The sequence below is a fragment of the Hypanus sabinus genome, chromosome 25 (assembly GCF_030144855.1).
Source record: "Hypanus sabinus isolate sHypSab1 chromosome 25, sHypSab1.hap1, whole genome shotgun sequence".
Lineage (NCBI taxonomy): Eukaryota > Metazoa > Chordata > Chondrichthyes > Myliobatiformes > Dasyatidae > Hypanus > Hypanus sabinus.
The window spans coordinates 35,864,435-35,886,019 of NC_082730.1; the positions used below are offsets into that span (position 1 = coordinate 35,864,435).

Below are 21,585 nucleotides of genomic sequence, written 5' to 3' on the forward strand. Positions count from 1 at the left end.
ATGTGTGTCCTTCTCTGCAGCCCACCAATCACCTCTGAAATATTCAAATCTTTGACAGTATCTTCACATTTTTCAAGCAGAGACTGATGGTGGGTGAGACTTTGAACCAAATGTGCATTCTGGGAAAATGACTCCTTTTATTTATCTGTAAGCTTTCAAGCTAATATTTTTGTGACCCGCATTCATTTTTAAAAAAAGCGTGCTGCGCAGAGTTGTGGGTAAATGAACTTGAATAGTAACTTCTATCTCCTGTGGAACGCAAATCAGAAATTTAGGTGATTGTTTTGTGGTTTTCCAGTACTAAACTGATGATTCCAATCTTTGTTAATGCTGAAAGCATTTCCTTTGCTTTGCTTTCAACAGATACCGCCAACTTTCCTCTTGTACCTGATTAGAGTGGGATCATTTTGTACTCACTATTGTCTGTGTTGAGAGATTTCATCTCCAATGCATTTCCCAGTCTGTTCATAAAAGTTCAAAGTAAAATTTATTATCAGAGGACATGCACATCACCACATACAACTCTGAGATTGTTTTTCTGTTTTCTATGGGCATGTTTAGCAAATCTGTAGAACAGCAACTGTAAATACAGTCATTGAACAACAAACTGTACAAATGCAAATATAAATAAATAGCAATAAATTACGAGAACATGAAATAACAAAATAAAGTATCATTAAAGTGAGACCATTGGCTGTGGGAACACCAGAAGGAGGATGAGTATAGTTATCCCTTTTTGTTCAAGAGCCTGATGGTTGAGAGGTAGTAACTGTTCCTGAACTGGTGCTGCGAGTCCTGAGGCTCCTGTACCTTCGACCTGATGGCAGCAGTGAGAAAAGAGAATAGCCTGGGTGATGAAGAGATTTGATAGATGCTGCTTTCCTACGGCAACATTTCATAAACAAGCCAATATGGGTTTTATTTTTGGCAGCTGGAACAATGTGACTTTGAGTTGGTTTTTCGCAAATTTGTTAACTCATTTGAACTTAAAAGCAATACTTTAATATAACTAACTTGACTAATCTGTATTATTTCATGTTCCTTTACAATTGTCTCCTTCCAGCGTTGTTTGCCAAGACCACAGTTGAGTAAAATTTTGAGCCTGCTTTTTCCATGAGGACATCTTCTGTGAAGTCAGCTTATTTGTAGTCAGATTGCTTCATGAAACCACTTATTTGATGTCATAGTTATCAAAGCAAACAGCACCAAAAAAATGGACCCTTTTTGCCCACCTCATCCATGCCAACCATGATGCCACTGGGCTCATATCCATGTCCTTCCTATTAATGCACCTGTCCAAACGCATTTTAAACATTGTACTATTATCCGCCTCTATTATTTCCTCTGGCAGCTCTTTCTATGCATTCTCTAATCTCCGTATGGGAAAAACCTAATCCTCAGAGTTCCTTTAAATTTCTTTCTCAAACCTTAAGTTGGTGCCCTCTAGTTCTAAACTCCTGCCCTGGGGAAAAAGAATTCTGCCTATCTATCCTATCTGCGCCCGTCATAATTTTATAAACCATAAGACCATAAGACATAAAAGCAGAATTAATCCATTCAGCCCATTGAGTATCCTCCACCATTCCATCACAGCTGGTTTATTATCCCTGTCAATCCCATTCCCCTGCCTTCTCCCTGTAACCTTTGATCCCTTACTAATCAAAAACCTATCAACTGCCACATTAAATATACCCAATGACTTGGCTTCTACAGTCATCTATGGCAATAACTTCCACTGATCCACCATCCTCTGACTAGAGAAATTCCTACTCACCTCTGTTCTAAAGGGACATCCCTCTATTCTGTGGCTGTGCCCTCTGGTCCTAGACTCCCCAGCTATAGGAAACATCTCCATATCCACTCCATCTAGGCCTTTTAATATTCAAAAGGTTTCAATGATATCCCCCCTCATTCTTCTAAACTCCAGCGAGTACTGGCCCAGAGCCATCAAATATTCTTCATACATTAGCCCTTTCATTCCCTGGATCTTATGAGCCTGGTCTGGACCCTCTCCAATGCCAGCACATCCTTTCTCAGATAAAGGGCTCAGAACTGCTCATAATACTCCAAGTGTGGTCTGACCAATGCCTTATAAAGCCTCAGCATTACATCCTTGCTTTTATATTCTAATCCTGTTGAAATGGATGCTAACATTGCAGTTGCTTTCCTGATCAATGAATCAACATGCAAGTTAACTTTTAGGGAATCCTGCACGAGGACCCCAGGTCCCTTTGCACCTCTGCTTTCTGAATTTGTTCCCCATTTAGAAAATAGCCTATGCCTTTATTCCTTTTACCAAAGCACATGACCATACACTTCCGTGCACCATATTTCATCTGCTATTTCTCTGAGCATTTTCCCAATCTCCCAGTCTTTCTGCAGCTAATTCCAGCCTCTCACATATTTCCTTTTGCAATATTCTCTGTTTTGCTACTAATTACATCCTGCAGCACGTGGACCAAAATTACGCATAGTACTACGGGTGTGGTCTGAACAATATTGGTCTTTATTTTACTTCTAATTCTGTTATCGATGTTTGTTTGATTTTCTGTAGGATATCGTCAGCACTCTGGAAAATCGACTGCAGCCACTGGTGGATGCTGAGTTCTCTGTTCTAGTTGATGTCATGCATAAACCAGAGCTGCTGTTTGCAGAAGGAACAGAAGCTAGGGAGTGCTGTGAGAGTGGAAATTTTATCTTTAAGTAAGTACAAGAAACAAGGCCTGATGGAAAAGTATAAGTGAACTTTCTACTACGTCAGCACAAAACATTCCTAGCAATGGAGAATGTTTGTTTTCATACTAAAAGTAACATTATTCTCCTCCAAAAATTAATTAGCATTTTAATATAGATGATGTGATACTAATGGACAAGATACTTTGCTAGAATCCTTAAAGTTAAAAAGCATAAATGAAGATTTTTCATTAAAATCAAAAGAGAAACATTTTTTGATATTTTTGAAACATCCTGCATGTTTCGATTTTCAGAACTTTTGGATCTATAAGTGGAGGATATCAACATTGAATGAAAGAACATTCCCATTCCAATACTGACTGACCTTTTGTCTCTCATATTTCTTTGTGCCACTGCCTAAGGGGGAACTAGCATTTTGCATAAAACCTTGTTTTCTGCATATAAGAGTATCTAACAACACGTCAGAAATTGGACGGGAATAATTCCTCCTTCCCTTCGCATTCAATAAGTTCTAATCGCTGGTCTCAGCTTCAATTTCCTGCCTAACCCTAACAACCTAGAGAATTCCAAAGACCTGCAAGACTTTCTATTTTTAAGCTAGATTCACAACTTGTCCAAATGAAATTCCACCTGAACTCTGTTTTATGTTTCTTCTCCCTCACTTGGACACTGGCCCAGATTTTAGAAACACCCCACTATCTCCCCCGACACTGAAACGTCATCATCATTGTGTGCACCCTTTCAAATCCCCTAACAATCTTACATTGTTCAATGAGACCACCTCTTGTTCATAGCTCCAGAGAGTATGAATCCCATTTAGAGCACACTCAAAGGCACTAACAACTCAGCATTTACTTTTAACACTATTTACCAAGGAAGGGCAACAGCGAAGTTCTTTAATAACTCTTGAAACATTTTTAAATTATTTTGGGTGGTGGGGGATATTTAGTTCATTGAAGAGTGTTAGACAGGTTAATGAGAGAATGGAGAACCTGCCTCCGAGCTCCAAGATGCTGAAGGTTACATCTTCATTCTTTGCCCACATAAGATTCCATTTGGTGTTTTGGGCTTCCTCACACATCTTAAAGACATGTTGTTTGGCTAAAATGGATCCTGTAAATTACTCTTTGTGCAGATAAGTAGCAGAAGTATTAAAAGACTGTCATGGGCAAGTGAGAGGGAATTGGCTGCAGGTTAAATAAGGAAGGGGGGATATTCCCAACGGAATTGCTCTGCTGGAGCTGGTGTGGATTTGGTTGGTTGAATGACTGTGTTCTGTGTTGTAACATTGAAGTTAAGTGTTCGGTATTATTATGGGAACTCTTGAATACTCATTGACAGGTAAAAGGAAAGTCTGTGCTTCTGACAGTCTCACAATCCTTCAGCGTCTTATTCTGGGTTGATGCTTGAATCAACATAAGAAAACCAAAATACTTCTCGCCCTTAATGGAACAAGTTCTCTGCAAGCAGGAAACCTGAAAAATATAATACTGATGCCAGCCTTGTTGGCGAGGCAACAGGTTTTCGCCCTAGTGACTTAGCATTGGATAAAACAAAATGTTGGTGAGTTAGACTCTGTTCCAATGATCAGTCACAGTTTGGAAGCGATAAACTTACAAGCAATAACTCATTTTAACATGACCCTTATTTTAAGTAATATAGAGTCATTGCTTTTGAATGGCCAAGTAGTAATAGTTCTGTAAAGTCCGTAAAAGTCTTGCAGTGCCCAAAGACTTGAAACAGCCACTGTCTTTGAAGCAGGTAATCTTGGTAAGTCATATATTTGCTGGAATGATATTCAAACAGCCAGTGTAAATTGATTCCTCATTCCATGGTCAAATATGCTTCATGTATGTGAAGGTAGATAGACTGTGAAAAGTGAAACAGAATTTGGAATGTAGCCACGTTTTCTTTAAGTTGTGTAATTTCCTCTAATTTACTAAACAGTACACTTAAGTAACGAACGAACAAAAACAAAACCTTTGGCGTCCTGATGAAGGGTCTCAGCTCAAAACATCGACTGTTCATTCCTGTCTATAGATGCTGCCTGACCTATTGAGTTCCTACAGCCTTTTGTGTTTCTACCTCTGGCTTTCCAGAATCTCCTGCTGCTCACAATCTTACACAGCACTACAGAACCTAGTTGTGAAGATCCATTGGCAATGTGGAAATAAAACGAATTCTGAGGATGTCGTGGTTGAAATATTGACACAGTTGGTGGCACCCTCTATCTGTTAACTAGCCGCCTACCGTGTTTGGTGGATCGCTTGTGAAAGTCGGTTGCTGTGTTTGCCCATTTGACCCCAAAGCTGTGGAGTACCATGAGATGTGAATAGCAGTATGAATAGTTAACACTTATAGTTTATTTACTTGGAGATACAGCACTGTAACAGTCACTTCTTGCCCAACAAGCCTGCACCACCCATTGCACCCATGTGACCAATTAATTGACTTTAGAATGTGGGAGAAAACCAGAGCCCCCAGAGGACAACGATGCAGTCACGGGGAGAACGTACAAATTCCTCACAGACAGTGGCGGGAATTGAACCCAGGTCACTGGTGCTACTAACCACTAGGCTTCCATGCCACCCCATGAAAAGCCGACTCACTGACACTGTTGTCACAGCTCATATTCAGGTCTAGAGCTAAATACTAAACAGAGGAGGCAGCAGTTGTTGTAAATGAATGCGATACCAGGAAGGAACATGGTCTGGTGGTGATTGGGTTGTGTCCCATGATGAAGACTCTTCAATTGATATGAGTCATGCCTGACATTAAAGATGCTTACAATTGTTGCAGGGCCCCGGGACCCTGAACTGGAGGTTGAATGATGTTTATCCAATCATCTTCAACTCTTATGTTGGTAAAATTAAGTTGTTTCTGTGAATGGTTCCACAGTTTACAGATCTGTTAATAAAACAACTAGTCCCACATCACTATAACATGGCAGGGCTGTTAGGAGCAGGTAATATTTGTGCTACCTAAAGTCTTAACTGAAAAAAGCCTGGACACTTTGTCTTGATCTTCAATTATAGCATCATCATTATGTTCCGTGCTATCGATACCACTTTGACCAGAAGTGGAGAGGTTGTGGGGACAGATGTTGTTAAGATCTCAAAGTCAGGAATCAAAAGGTTGAGCATGATGCGACTATTGTCCTAAGCTGCGTATATTTCAATGCAAGAAGTATCATAGGAAAGACAGATGAGCTCAGGGCAAGGATCAACACGTGGAATTATAATATTGTAGCCATTAGTGTGACTTGGTTGCAGGAGATGCAGAACTGGCAGCGGGGTTTGCATTGTTTCAGACATGTCAAAGCCAGATGGATTTAGGAAGAAAGGTGGTGTTACTAGTCAAGGAAAGTGATATGTCAGTGCTCAGTCAGGACAGACAGGAGAATTTGTCTAGTGAAGCATTATGGGTGAAACTGAGTAATAAGAAAGGTATGAACAGGCTAATGGGGATATATTACAGGCAACCCAGCTGTCTGAGGGATTTAGTGGAACAAATCTGTAGGGAGATGGCAGACTGTTGCAAGAAACGTAAGATTGTTTTAGTAGATGATTTTAACTTTCCACACTGTGACTCCCATCCTGTGAAAGGACTGGATGGGATAGAGTTTGTTACATGTGTTCAGGAAAGTTTTCATGATCGGTACAAAGAAGTCCCAATGACAGAGTGTGCAATGTTTGACGTGCTGTTAGCAGATGAGGCAGGGCAGGTGACTGAACTTTGTGTAGGTTGTCTGCGGGCTGAGATTCTAAATTAGCGAAAGGTCAGCTTTGATGGTATCAGAGAGGATGTGTTAAGTGTGGATTGGGACACTGTTTTCTAGTAAAGTTGTACTTGGTAAGTGGGAGGCCTTCAAAAGTGAAATTTTGAGAGTACGAAGCTTGTATTGCTAACTGGTAATGGGTGCTAGGTGTGATTTTTAGCAGCTTTACCTGCACTCTTGGATGAAAAGATTTTTTCAAATCTGTTTCAAAACCACAAAAACTGGATGTTTTCCATCTTTCCTACTCCAGTTTAGAGTCTAGCTTGAAGTGAGTTTGAGCAGAAATTCATGGCTAAAGCAAAAGAGTCATTTTAAGAGGCATTTAGGTACATGAACAGGCGGGTAGTGTTAGTTTAGTTTTGCCTCATGGTTGGCGCAGACGTCATGAGCTGAAGGGTGTGTCGCTTTTTCGGACTGTTCTATGTACGGACACCTTAGTGTAGACTATCACCAGCTAAGTGGCGAATTACCATTAATGATGTTGAGAGTGTTTCAAACTTATGTTGAGACAAAAGGGAAGACTTGTTAAGAGAGGACTGAAAACTTAATCATTTGCCGCTTGTCCTTGTGCTCAATGCCAAATGCCTCTGCTTTAAAAGAATTGCTTTCCACTGTATTGCCAACATAACTTGTAGTGTCTGCATACATCGGAGATATCAGGCCTCACATTTCAACACAAGCTGGAAATGAATGCTGTCAATCTTTATTTCTCTAAAATCTTACATCCGCTTATTTTTCTAGGCTAATTGAACACACTAAAAACCTGATGTCAACAGAAGAGAAGCTTTGCATTAAAGTTCTCCGCATCCTTCGAGAAATGTTGGTCAAAGAAAGCGACTTTGGAACTCGGGTAAAAGCAAAATGTTCAAATGTGTCTCTTGTGGCTTATACCAGATACTGCAAAATGCATCCCACCAATACCACAGTTTTGTACGTAGCTTAAACAAATAGAAAATGGTGTTCAGCTTTTGGATAAAGAAAGAGTTAGCATTTCATTGCAACACGTACAAAATGCAGGAGGAACTCAGCAGGTCAGGCAGCATGTATGAAAATGAATAAACAGTGTAACAAAAGTTATTTTAAAATTCATTGTGCATTCTTTCCTCATTCAGCTCAGGGTATTTGCATATGCCCACAAACAAAGAAGACACTTTGCACGTATTAAACCACAAAAAAACACCTTATTAGAACTAGCACAAATGCAATGCAAAAAGAGAAATCAAATGTCTACAGTTGTAGCCTTACAACAATTAAAATAATACTTGTCATTCACTAAACAGGCTGATCTCTGCAGTATCAGAGGTAAGCCACAAATCCTACAATCTTACACACAGTCTGCTTTCTCTTTAACACTGACCCTGGCCCAATGCACTGTTCTCTATCTCAGTCAGCACTGGCACCAGCCAACATCTAGTCTAAAAGAAAGCTCTTCCCCCTTGCAACAAAGAAAATGTCCCTTTTTATACCCTTCATACCCCCTTACATTAGTACTTTTCCATCTTGGAGGTACCAGCTGAACCTACCCCACCCCCACCCTCATCTCTTACAACTTTCAGCCCAGACATACATGTTTTTCACCACTTTCCACTCTCATGGCTACATACTTGTACTTCCTTGACTTTCTCAAAACATTGCTGTGGACTGGTTCTCAAAAGCTGTGCTTTCTTGGCAGCACAGTAGCGTAGAAGTTATCACAATGCTTTACGGCACTGGCAACCCGGGTTCAATTCCCGCAGCTGCCTGTAAGGAGTTTATACGTTCTCCCCGTGACTGTGTGGTTTTCCTCTGGGTGTTCCAGTTTCCACCCACAGTCCTTAGATGTACCAGTTGGTAGGTTAATTGGTCATTGTAAATTGTCCTGTGATTAGGCTAGGGTTAAATCGGGGGGTTGCTGGGCAACACGGCTCGTAGGTGGGGAAGGGCCAGTTCGGCGCTGTATCTCAATAAATAAATAAATCCCACTATCCAGACATGTGGGGGTTAAACTATGAGGAGAAATTGAGTCACCTGGGATTGTACTTGCTAGAATTCAGAAGGATAAAAGGAGATCTTACAGAAACATATAAAATTATGAAAGCCATAGATAAGATAGAGGCAGGAAAGTTGTTTCCACTGGTAGGTAAGACTAGAACTGGGGGACATAGCCTCAAGATTTGGGGGAGTAGATTTAGGATGGAGATGAGGAGGAACTGCTTTTCCCAAAGAGTGGTCAATCTGTGGAATTCTCTGCTCAATGAAGCAGTGGAGTCTACCTCAGTAAATACATTTAAGACAAGGTTAGATAGATTTTTTGCATAGTAGGGGAATTATGGGTTATGGGGAAAATGCAGTTAGGTGGAGATGAGTCCATGGCCAGATCAGCCATGATCTGATTGAATGGCGGAGCAGGCTCGACAGGCCAGATGGCCGACTCCTGCTCCTATCTCTTATGTCTTAATGTTCTGTGTACTACAAGCTAACACCATTTTATTTGACAGATTGCCATTATACTTTCACATACACCAAGAAGAAATCACATTCAATTTTTTCCTTACAAACTGTCAGTGTTTCAGGCTGAGGCCCTTCATCAGGACTGAAACGAAAGGGGGAAGAGGCTAAAATGAGAACATGGGGGGAGAGGAAGGGAGAGCAAGCTGGCTGGTGATAGGTGAAACCAAGTGGGTAGGGGAGGGGCGGACAAAGAAAGATCCTGTGAGGTGATAAGTGGAAAAGGTAAACTGTTAAAGAAGAAATCATGTCCACTTTCAGGTGAAGGATCCAAGATCTGAAACATTAGCTGTTTCCATTCCCACAGATGCTGCTTGTCCTGCTGAGGATTTCCAGCATTCTCTATTTATCTTAGATTTCCAACATGTGCAGTTTTATTTGTGATTTTCATATAATTAGTTTATTTGTTTATAACTCAGTATAATTTTGGACACAAAGGTATTTGAGGGGATTGGTGATTTGGCAGGAAAGTAGATCAGGTGCTGTATAGCGATTAGCACAAGGCTTTACAGTACGGGTGACCCAGGTTCAATTCCTACCGCTGTTTGTAAGGAGTTTGCACGTTCATCCTTGTGACCACGTGGGTTTCCTCCCACAGTCCAACGCCGTAGGTTACCAACCAACCAGTAGGTCAATTGGTCATTGTAACTTGTCTGGTGATTAGGCTAGGGTTAAATCAGGGGATTGCTGGGTGGAAAGACTCGAAGGACCAGAAGGTGCTTAATCTTAATGAATACATATAAATAAGTAAAAACTACTGATGAACGGATTGGTTGCTTTTTATGATGGGGACTCACAGAGAAAAAAAATCAACAATGTATCATTTTGATATGAAGTACTTGTAACTTAAGCCACGTTTGATTTTGGTGAAAAAGAACCGATTCTCCAGTAGACTTAACATTTCTGAAAAGAATTTGGCTTGTAAGAAATTACTTTGATATAAAGGTATCAGTACAAAACAGCAGACAGGATCCTCCGCAGCCCCGGACTGAGGGTGTTCAAAATTATATCAAATCATGTTCAGCCTTTCAAATTTAAAAGATGACACATTAACTAATCCAGAAGGGGTGACTGAAGTGGCTGCAAGTGTGTTTGAACTGTTAACTTTAGTGCCTCATCTCTCGATTCTTTTCCCACAGGGAGATGAGTTGAGAAAAACTCTCCTTAACAACTACCTTTGTCACAAGAAGTCAAGCTCAAAAAATGACTCCAACGATCCTTGCTCTGCAGGTATTTACAAAATACAAACTGCTGTCACTCAATTAAGTCACACTTCTGTTGTGATCCTACTGCAGTGAATACTTAATTATCCATCATAACAGAATGGATGATCTAGACTATCCAAACTGTAGTTCTCTCTGTTCAAATTGGTTGGCCTGCAACCAAAAAAATGAGTAGAAAAATAGCAAAGTACATGTCACGTTCTCCTTCGGGTGTAACGAAACGCCGAATTTAACGTCCGGATAAACCACAGTTAATAAGAACCAGATCGCAGTAAGATTAACCATTTACTGTTCACTCTTCACATTAACATATGGTGAAAACTGTTGATAAAACAATACAAGATTGATACAGTATTTGTTCCTTCCTTAATATCACATTTCAAGTGTAAATACTTGCAAAGGTGACTATAACTACATTACACTAAGGTGCAGTATACAGGGAGAGTTAACCTGCTCCATTGACTACTTTAAATACACTTCCATGCAAACTATCCGCGACTCTTTAACTAACGAAAGCATAAACATTATCTACCGTCGTTACCTCTAACAGGATCAGCATTAATATCTTAGTTCAATATATCGATTATCTATTAACTTACAGCGTTGCTCTCACTGTGATTTCTCATGCCTGCAAAACTGCTTGTGCTCAGGTGAGCCTCGTGGAGAGCCCCCACCCTCGCGCTAATTTCAAACCGGTGTTTTCCCACAAGACACGGCGAAACCGGATGTGACGTCATCGCATGCCGATATATTTTACATGCAATGAATATACTTTAAACACTTCTAATTCTAACTAGAAAATACTATTGAATGAATTACTAAGCGAAAATATTATAAACTAAATAACTGTCGTAAAGACAGCACACTCCCCGCTTGACCTTCGTAAGGTCACAATGAGCAGAGTACAAAACTTAGTCTCTTAATCAGTCATTGGGTAGAAGTAGAATAACTTCTGTAACTGGCCTTTGGTAAAGTTTCACATCGCCTTGGTCGGTAGTCTTCAATTCGATCTTCCTGACATGTCCATCCCCGCTAGGGAATGTAACAGTGATTCTGGCCGTTGGCCAGATTCCTGTGGGGTTCTGTCCACTTTTGTCTCTGTTGCAACAAAGGTAGATATTTTTGTCTCCAGCGAGGCCAGAACTGATTTGCCAGAGCCTGGACTTGTCTCCATTGCTTTGTGTACAAATCCTTGTCTGAGAAGTCTCCTGGTGGAGGAGGTGCTCCTGCCTTCTGCGTAAGGAGCGTTGATGGCGAAAGTATAAAGGGGTTTTCTGGGTCAGAAGACACAGGTAGGAATGATTGTGCGTTTATAATGGCTGTGACCTCTGCCATTAGGGTGCACAGTACCTCGTGGGCCAATCGGGTGCGTTGCTGTATCTCAGGTTCCCTTTTCCGGGTTTTCCGTAAGGACGTGAACCGTTTGACTGCCTGCTCTTTGTTATCTGGTGAGCGCTGGCATGGTTCTCTGATAGGCAATGGGGCAACCCCATTATTTGCTTCATCTCTGAAGACCTTGGTGTCTTTGGGTTTTAAAGAAATGGTATCTTGAGCTGATTGTGCAAGTTTGTTTCCGTGCTCGGTTTGAACGAAAACTGACTGACCTAGCGTCTCGTCGGTTACTTTACGCTTGGTAATGTCTTGTTGTGCTTCTTTAGGGTACACCTCAGTGAGGCAGATCTCGGAACAAGAACGGCTTGACTGAGTTTGACCGCAAACTTCTGTACAGTTCGAGCTGACAATTGTTGTCCTGGAGTGAACCTCTCCCTCCCCGCCGTCCTGTTGTGGGGGTGAAGGAGCGTTGACGGTTCTTTCATTCTTGACTTCATCACGGAGCCGTGAGGGTAAATTTCCTTCCTCGTATGGATGTGATGCAATCGTGACTCTCTGAGGTTCCTCGTAGCTGGGGAAGTTATCGAATACGTATGGAGAGGGGAGACGAGCCTGCCTGTCTATTTGAGATTGTACATAGTCGCTTGTGCGTTCCAGTCTGGTCCTTTCTAAAGTAGATCTTGCTGCGGTCAGATCACGCGACCCTTCAGCTTCTTCTATGTACTTTGCTTCCGCCATGGCAGCAGCTTCTTCTCTTTCTAGCTGCAGCACTTGCAACTCTGTCGATATTTTTGCCATTTCCAACTGGATTTCGGCTTCTCGGGCGGCCGCTTTCCTTTGTCTGGCGGCCTTTTCCTTCTGGATTTCGGCTTCTCTGGCGGCCCTTTCTTTCTGGATTTCGGCTTCTCTGGCGGCCCTTTCTTTCTGGATTTCGGCTTCTCTGGCGGCCCTTTCTTTCTGGATTTCGGCTTCTCTGGCGGCCCTTTCTTTCTGGATTTCGGCTTCTCTGGCAGCCTTTTCTTTTTCTCTGGCAGCCTCTTCTCTTTGTCTGGCGGCCCTTTCGGCTTCTTTGGTGGCCAGTTTCATTTTCAAAACTGCCTCTTGTTTGGCGTAATGCAGTCGCACCTTGGCGGCTTCTGCCTTGGCTCTTGCCTGTGTGGACTTACTTGATGTCGTTCTACTGCCCTTGTCGCTGGGCGCCATCGACTTGATCCCGGATCGAGCTGACATTGCAGCACTTGGAACACCTGATAACGCCTGGGTGGGCTTACTTGATGTCGGTTTACTGCCCTTGTCGCTGGGCGGCGTCGACTTGATGCTGGATTGAGCTGACATTGCAGCACTTGAAACACCTGATAATGCCGCTTTTTCACTGTCACCTTCTCCTTCGGGTGTAACGAAACGCCGAATTTAACGTCCGGATAAACCACAGTTAATAAGAACCAGATCGCAGTAAGATTAACCATTTACTGTTCACTCTTCACATTAACATATGGTGAAAACTGTTGATAAACAATACAAGATTGATACAGTATTTGTTCCTTCCTTAATATCACATTTCAAGTGTAAATACTTGCAAAGGTGACTATAACTACATTACACTAAGGTGCAGTATACAGGGAGAGTTTACCTGCTCCATTGACTACTTTAAATACACTTCCATGCAAACTATCCGCGACTCTTTAACTAACGAAAGCATAAACATTATCTACCGTCGTTACCTCTAACAGGATCAGCATTAATATCTTAGTTCAATATATCGATTATCTATTAACTTACAGCGTTGCTCTCACTGTGATTTCTCATGCCTGCAAAACTGCTTGTGCTCAGGTGAGCCTCGTGGAGAGCCCCCACCCTCGCGCTAATTTCAAACCGGTGTTTTCCCACAAGACGCGGCGAAACCGGATGTGACGTCATCGCATGCCGATATATTTTACATGCAATGAATATACTTTAAACACTTCTAATTCTAACTAGAAAATACTATTGAATGAATTACTAAGTGAAAATATTATAAACTAAATAACTGTCGTAAAGACAGCACAGTACAAGAAAAATTGCAAATGAAGCTTTATGGACTCTTTTCCTGCTGCACTGAAGTGTTGAAGGGTAACACTGCAAAATTGCTACACTGAGGCAAGGTTTCACAGAAAATTGATTCAGTTTGAACAACTTCACAGAAAGAGAGGATGTAACCCACAGCTGTGCTTTTGAACAAACATGGTATGTCATCTCACAAAATATTTGGTGACAATTCTACATTGTTATGTAGGTTGGGTAATTGTGGCTCCATTGTGCTTATTAGATTGTAAATTATATTCCGAAGGGGAATCAATATGGAATTACCCAATATAACTGGATGAGGACTTGCAGTCATTGGCCATGCTATTGGGTACCTCTTGTACCTAATAAAGAGGCCACTGACTGTAAGTTTGTGGTCCTCTGCTATTGTGGCCCGTCCACTTCAACGTACAATGTGTTGTGCATTCAGAAATGCACTACTGCACACCATTGTTGTAATGCATGGTTATTTGAGTTACTGTTGCCTTCCTGTCAGCTTGAACCAGTCTGGCCATTCTCCTCTGACCTCTCTCATTAACAAGACGTTTTTGCTCACTGAACTGCTGCTCATTGGATGTGTTTTTTTTTGTTTACACACCATTCTCTGTAAACTCTAGATACTGTTGTACATGAAAGGACCAGATTAGCAGTTTCTGAGATACTCAAACCATCCCATTTGCACCAGTCGCCCTACCTTCAAAATCACTTAGATCACATTTCTTCCCCATTCTCATGCCTGGTATGAACAACATTGAATCTCTTGGCCATGTCTGCATGCCTTTGTACATTGAGTTGCTACCACATAATTAGCTAATTAGATATTTGCATTAATGAGCAGGTGTACCTAATAAAATGGTCACTGAATATAAATTGGAATAAATCAATTAAAATTTTTCATTACCATTAACACCAAACTAATGCTATTGTTTTGGTACTCACTGGTTCTCCTCCTCTGTAGATCCTTCCTCAAGGTTGAAGGTTATTAATTTCCAATAGAGATCCAAGGTTTCTGAGTTGGCTCATGAAACCAATGGGACATTTGCAGAACCTGCCACAGGAGGGATAGGCAGTTCCTGACAGGGTGGATATGTGGGAATCCCTTACACATTTTCCACCAGACTTCTTAATTTTCCCAATGACTAGATGAGGTTCTTGGTGCCATCTTCATTTTCCGTGTCCAGGTATGCCCACCAAATGGTCAGAGTTTTATACTTTCGTAAAGATTCCATAAGAACATCTTTACAATACTTCTGCTGTCCTCCTGTTGATATCTTGTGATGGAATTTGGAGGGGGGCATCGTTCTCATGGTGGGAACAATGTATTCTGCTTGAGTCAAATTGCTGGAGAGGTGTTGATCTCGGAGGGATCACTGATAATGCTTTGCTTAGCCTGACAGTAGCTTTGAAAGATTTTGCAGAAAAGGCATTGGTGACAGTTCTATATGACTTTAAAGAGCCTGCTGTAAAAGGTTCTTGTCTTTGCTGCCTAGAAGAGGATGTAAAACAAACCAGACTGAATTCCAGTTTTGATACTCAGTTCCATCACCTTCACTGATTGTTTGCAGAGGAGAAGAATAGAGACTAATTTTCCCACACCTGTTTAGCACCACTGACCAACAATGAGTTTCGACGTTGAATACCAGTTGCATTCTGATTCTCATATGATGACAACTAATTGCAAAACTTAATTTTCCAAATGGAAATGTATTCTCCAAATGATTCTGTCAGATTATTTCTACTATAATACAGCAAGTGTGTGTAGTTTCATTTCATATATTTACAAAGAATATTAATGTTCAATTCTATTCTTGTTTAAGATTCTGATAATCCAATAGCCCATACCCAGTGCCGTCTTGATCGAGGAGGAGCCACAAAACTGGTTTCAGATCTCATTATAAGCTCCAAAAGTGACAAGATTTTCTATGAGAGTATTTTATTGGCCATTGCCCTGTTGAATGGAGGAAACACAGAAATTCAGGTACTTGAAGTAGTCTCCATAACAGTTATAAATACCTCTGTGCCTCAATATAAATTGAAATAATGAACTTTCATTCATATAAATTAGAATGTGATCGATAGTGACAGTGTATTTTCACAGGTTAGAGTTATCAGTATCATTCCTTTCTCTCCCGTGTGAATTTGACTCTTGGCAGTGCAGAAACATCACCTCCCAGCTTCTTACATCTTTTCCTCTCCCCTTCCTCCACCTACCTATCCTCCCCTCACCCGGATTTTCCTATCACCCACTACCTTCAGCTGCTCTGTCCTCACCACACCCTTTTATTCTGGCTTTTGCCCTCTGCCTTTCCAGTTCTGGTGAAGGGTCAGGGTCTGAGCCTGAAATGCAACTACTCATTTTGCTCCAGAGATGCTGCCCGACCTATTGAGTTCCTCCATCAGTCCTTGTGTGTTGCTTGAGTAAAATGGAATTGTTCTGTGGTAGATTTTACTGTACCTGGTTGAGCTGGAGTACAGGCAAGCTGAATGACTAGTGCATCCTACACGCCACACAGTAGGTATTTTCAAATGACTCTGCTCTCTCCTGCCCTGGTTCTATCTCCCTGCTCCTCTTCGTCTGCCTTCATCAATCATCGACCTTCTTCTGTCTCCACTCCTCCCCTTTCTACTATCTGACTCAATCTGTCTTTCATCCTCCGCATTCACCCCCCTCAGTCTACCAGTCACCTCTGCACCTGTCCCACTACCACCCTTTATACAGACTATCTCCACTCTCTCTTACTTCAGATGTCGAGCTTTGACGAAACACCAGCTACTCCTTTCCTTCCCCACTCTACCAGCTGAAACTTGCACTTCAGTGATGATGACAACTCAGGCCTGAGAGGCCAGCGTCAGGCATTTTCATACCTTACAAGGCACGGTATGGTGAGCCACTCCTCACACAGACATTTCGCAGAATTTTTCTTTATTTTATGATGGCGAGTTGCAAGCTCAACACTCAACCCGGCACGGATGGAAAACTCGGGAACGGCCCAACTGGATTCGAACCTGGGAACCTCCGTTCCTGAGACCGACGCTGATGTCACTACGCCACCAACCGACCTCTAAATCCCTTGTTTCCCTATAACTAAACCCTACCCTGACCCCCAACTCCCCTCTTTGTCCCCTAAACAGTCCCTACAAACTTAAGAAATATTAAGTCTGTGCATGGCCTTGACAGGAACTGCAGCATAGCACCTTCTTGAGTGCAAGTCAAGACTTTTATCAGCTATTTAAATATTAGCTTTTCTTCAGAACTTTCTTCCATTCCTTGAAATTACATTTCTGATATTTTCATGTAGGAATTTACATTCATCTTTCTTCCAGCACTCAGCCATATCACTATACAAAAATGACCTTTTGACTTCAAGGTTATTGCCCAGAAATTTAGGCACAGTTATCAATGCTCTAAGCATGGTGTGGTAGCATCGGTTCCTTGAAATGTATCTCCCATTGGTTTCAGTGAAATTAATTTTAGATGCAGAGTATATAGCATTTTAATGCTATGGACAGGGAATTAAATTTGAAGTCAATGACCTTTATCATTTAATCTATGGGACTTCCAAAAGCACGTTTGCTAATATACATGTATTTCGGCTTCAGAATTCCTTCTATGATCTAATGACTGGTGACAGTAAATCAGAGAAATTTTTTAAAGTGCTTCATAATCGTATTAAGGCTGCTCACCAAGATATCAAAGCAACTGTTTCGGTCAATATGAATGAGCCGGGAAGCAAAATGATGAAGGATGCACACGACAAAACACAAGCCATCCCAGGAGGTGTTCAGAAAGGTTAGAGGTTTTTTTCTGACATTTAGTTTTCTGTCCTGTTGGTCACTAAAGATCATCATGAATGTGGTCGCTCTAACTCATACACTGTTTCTCAGTGAAGGGATATCTGAAGCTTCATTCAGTTTATGTAGATCAGCCAGTGACACTTGACAGAAAGGGGGAAAATAAATTCTAATTAAGTGTTATTTCAGAAGGGCTTGACTGCTTGGAAGTATGATTTCAGTGTATAATGTTGGTCGCAATTTCTGATCACCATAATTTGAATTCACCTGCAGGTATAAAACAGAGATCTGCAGATTTAACATTTGAGTACTGATGAGATATAGTTTTGTGGAGATACAGATGCCACTTCACATAAATTGCTCTTCATCAGCACTGTAATGTATGGTGTTTGTTGCTAGCCACAGAGTAGTAGATTTCAGACTGGCTCACAATCCTAATAGCAAGCATCGCTGCTTCTTAACGTAACTCTGGAGGGGGCAATGGACAAAGTGGAGGAATACCTCTGCAAGCGGTGAGACTGTCTGATGTCAGGTCAGAGTGCAAACAATTGACGTACGCCTAGATCAGCAACTTGAACTTCCCTCTAGAACACTTATCTTCCCATTCTTTGGATGATTTGGCCCTCCCTGTTCCAAATCGGTCTGAGTACAGCATTTGATCCCATCTCCTGATGTTATCCACTCTGGGTGATATTCTTTTAAGAAGAGAAGTGTTGTTTTTAAACTAGGGTTATTTTCTTTGCTCGATTCAAATCATCAGCAAAGTATCATAAGCTTTAGAGATCTACAAAGAGTCATGGGTTACTTTGGCATAAAATTTTGGCTTGGTGAATAATATATCAATCAAGATTGCAATGACAACACATTCTAAAATGTCTATGTTTACCACGTGATAATTGCTTTGTTTTAAATTTAATGTCTCTGTGGTTGTCAGAAGTATCATAATAAAGGAAACATAGGGGATTCAAATAAGTAGCATCATAAAACTTCTAAGCTATTCACATCACACTGTGCAAAACTGAGAACACATTAACACCTTGCATCACCCTGATGTTTGCTCTTTTAATGAATCATTCACATCTGTTCTCACAACAAATACAGAAATTTCACGCAATATGTAATGCACTTGACACTAATGCTGCACCGTGGCAGTAATTTTATTGGTGATGAATTTCAGTCATTTCTTGTTTCCCATTTAGGAAAAGATGTCCTTTTTTTGATGGCAACTGCTCATAACAGATCACCAATGAAAAAATCGGTAGATAGTGAACACCAACAAAAAGAAAATGAAATGAGCCCAGCAGTGGCAGTAATGCAGCCCATCCTACGATTTCTACAGCTCCTGTGTGAAAACCATAACAGTAACCTTCAGGTTAGATTACAGAGTGTCTTATGTCACCATGTACAGATTCTAACATTACAAATGATTTTTAAAGTATTTTTATTTAGATATATAGTTTTGTAATATGCCCTTCCAGGCCAATGGCCCACACATCTCAATTACACCCATTTGACAAATTAACCTACTGTTCTGTTTGTTCTTAATAAAGAAAAGCTTGGCATGGATTTACATTACATTTTATTACAGAACTGCTGCTCAACACTGAGTGCATGCGACCAGCTCACCATTGTAGCTTCCGGTTCCGGGTGAGCCACCCACATTGCCTACTGGGAAATGAAGTTCTTTATTATGCACTCATAGCAAAGCATCTTCTAACCATTCTGTTATGGAAACGGGAGCACGTGGAGGAAACACACACAGCCACCAGGAGAAAGTACAAATTCCTTACAGACAGCAGTGGGAAATGAACTGGTGTCACTGGTGAAGGACAATATGACCAAGTTTGTTTAGGAGGTTTTAATGTGTATGACAAGAGCAGTGCAGAACATGTGGTTTAAGTAGGTTTTGGTACGGCCTTTCACAATATGCCACATTGGAAACTGGTCCAAATGGTTAGTGTCCAAGGGATCTAGGGTAAATTGACAAAATAGTTCCAAAATTAGCTTGGCTGTAGAAAAGGGAGAAGGGGTTAAGATAGAGAGTTGTTTTTGTGATCAGTCACCAGCAACTGGGTTTCAGTGATGGGATCCTTGCAGCTTGCAATGCATCTGAATGCTGTGGAGATCAATATCGATGGCATAATCAGTAAGTTTGCAGATGGCATTAATTTTGGTAGATTTGTTAACAATGCGAAGAGAAGTTTTTTAAATGAGGAGAATATTAAAATTTCAGAGGTGCATATGGACTGGGAAGTCCTCATGCAGGATTCCCTAAAGGTTAATTTACAGGTTAAATTGATGGTAGGGAAGGCAAATGCAATGTTAGCATTCATTTCAAGAGGACTAGAGTGTAATGGCAAGGATGTAATGCTGAGGCTTTGTAAGGCATTGGTCAGACCACACTGGGAGTATTGTGAGCAGTTCTGGGCCTCTATTTGAGAAAAGAAAATAAATAGGGTTTCAAAGGTCATGGGGAGGAGGCAGTGGACATAGTTACTTGGATTTTCAGAAGGCCTTTGACAAGGTGCTGCACATGAAGCTGCTTAACCAGATAAGAGTCTATGGCATCACACTAAAGATACTAGCATTGATAGAAGGGCGGCTGTAATAAAGGGGCCCTGTTCTGGTTGTATACCGGTGACCAGTGGTGTTCTGCAGGGGTCAGTGTTAGAACAGCATCTTTTCTCTTTTGTTTGTCAAAGATTTGGACGACAGAATTGATAGCTTTGTCTGCCAAGTTTACATGTGATACAAAGATAGGTTCTATGGTCTAAAATGCTTGCATTAGTAACATCCCAGAAGTAGAGGGTATAGATGGGCAAAATGCAAGCTGGTTGTTTCCACTGAAGTTGGATGAAACTAGAACCTACTTAAAGGACAGAAGATGGAGGTTAACCAACCCCAAAGTGATACTACAAACATCAGGCTGTGATCATACCTACTACTTTCTGAACAGCCAAAATATATTCTTAAATATCAAAGGTGCACGGACAAAAATCCCCAGGCATTAAAATCATTGAATGCTTCTGCATGCACTGGCCTCCTGAAGCCCAACAGCCAGGTTTCCCGCATTTACCCCATGGATATGCATGAAAGCGTTTATGATGTTACTAATTCAAGCATCTTAGACCGTAGGACTATAAGAAATAGGAGCAGAATTAGGCCATTCAGCCCCTTGACTCTGCTCCACCATTCAATCATGACTGATTTACTATAATGATTTCATTATGAATGTAGCATGTCATACAGGTCACCTAATCCGGCTGCTGTTTTCTTGTGCAATTCTTGCCAGCATCAGATTTCACATTTTGTTTTTGTTGTTCGGCTCTTCGCTTCTATTTCTTGATCATTGGTGTACTTTTCCTCGACAGAATCTCCTCCGCTGTCAGAACAACAAGACGAATTACAACCTGGTGTGTGAGACACTGCAGTTTTTGGACATTATGTGTGGAAGCACGACTGGAGGTCTGGGGTTGCTTGGACTGTATATCAATGAAAACAATGTGCTTCTTATTATTCAGACACTAGAGACACTAACAGAGTATTGTCAGGGTCCTTGCGCTGAGAACCAGGTATGCATAATAGTACCTACGTCATTTCTAGCTAATTTTGAAATATTGGTATAGAGCGGTTATCTTTGACATTGAATATAAAGTAGAAGTGTGATGTCACTCCTTTTTATGTATTCTCCTACGTCAGGGTTATCAGCTTTAAATTATCAAAGCTCAGCAGAAGGAAACATGAGCATGAGATTTTGAAGAGAATGTTGTGTTAGAGTTCCTTTCTCATTTTTGAAGCCAAAGCAACTATTCAGCAACTAACCGCTGGAAGATCTTATTGGGTCAAGCAGCATTTGAGTAGGCAAAGGGATAGCTGGCATATGGGTCAACACACTGCATGAGATGCTCAACCCAAGGGTTTTGCACCAGTTTTTCTTTTGTTCCAGTCTCCAGCACTTGCAGTCTTTTGTGTCTTCAAGTATTTGTTAGAGCTTAAGACCTTTAGACATACTTTAGGAGTATAATGAGTCTGTTTGTCCCATTGAGTCTGTTCCGCAATTCTATCATGGTTGATTTATTCTCCCTTTCAACCCTGCCTTCTCCCCATAACCTTTGATGCCCTTCGAAATCAAGAACCTATTCAATTCAAGTCAAGACCTTTTACAGGTGTAAAAGTTTTCTTGTGGGATAATAGGTACAACTGTTACAAAAACACTAC

The 21,585-nt window shown here is 41.1% G+C and overlaps 2 protein-coding genes across 2 annotated transcripts in view; one reads left to right on the forward strand and one right to left on the reverse strand.

Moving 5' to 3' along the window:
- Nucleotides 1–21,585, forward strand: part of itpr3 (inositol 1,4,5-trisphosphate receptor, type 3) — a 315,156-nt gene that overhangs the window by 253,459 nt on the left and 40,112 nt on the right. The window contains exons 36-42 of the mRNA XM_059950461.1: nucleotides 2,555–2,703; nucleotides 7,214–7,322; nucleotides 10,099–10,189; nucleotides 15,393–15,553; nucleotides 17,176–17,365; nucleotides 18,567–18,739; nucleotides 20,739–20,939. Of these exons, the coding sequence (XP_059806444.1) occupies nucleotides 2,555–2,703; nucleotides 7,214–7,322; nucleotides 10,099–10,189; nucleotides 15,393–15,553; nucleotides 17,176–17,365; nucleotides 18,567–18,739; nucleotides 20,739–20,939 (1,074 nt within the window). The remainder of the gene's footprint in view (nucleotides 1–2,554; nucleotides 2,704–7,213; nucleotides 7,323–10,098; nucleotides 10,190–15,392; nucleotides 15,554–17,175; nucleotides 17,366–18,566; nucleotides 18,740–20,738; nucleotides 20,940–21,585) is intronic.
- On the reverse strand, nucleotides 10,395–13,366 carry LOC132381173 (intersectin-2-like). The gene is made up of 2 exons (XM_059950462.1): nucleotides 13,294–13,366; nucleotides 10,395–13,016 (listed from the first exon to the last, which is right to left on the reverse strand). Exon 2 carries the CDS (start codon nucleotides 12,847–12,849, stop codon nucleotides 11,215–11,217), a length of 1,635 nt encoding a protein of 544 aa, XP_059806445.1. The 5' UTR covers nucleotides 12,850–13,016; nucleotides 13,294–13,366; the 3' UTR covers nucleotides 10,395–11,214.

Excerpts from the sequence above, each read along its gene's own strand:
- LOC132381173 (XM_059950462.1), bottom strand. The coding sequence starts at position 12,849 with ATGTCAGCTCAATCCAGCATCAAGTCGACGCCGCCCAGCGACAAGGGC.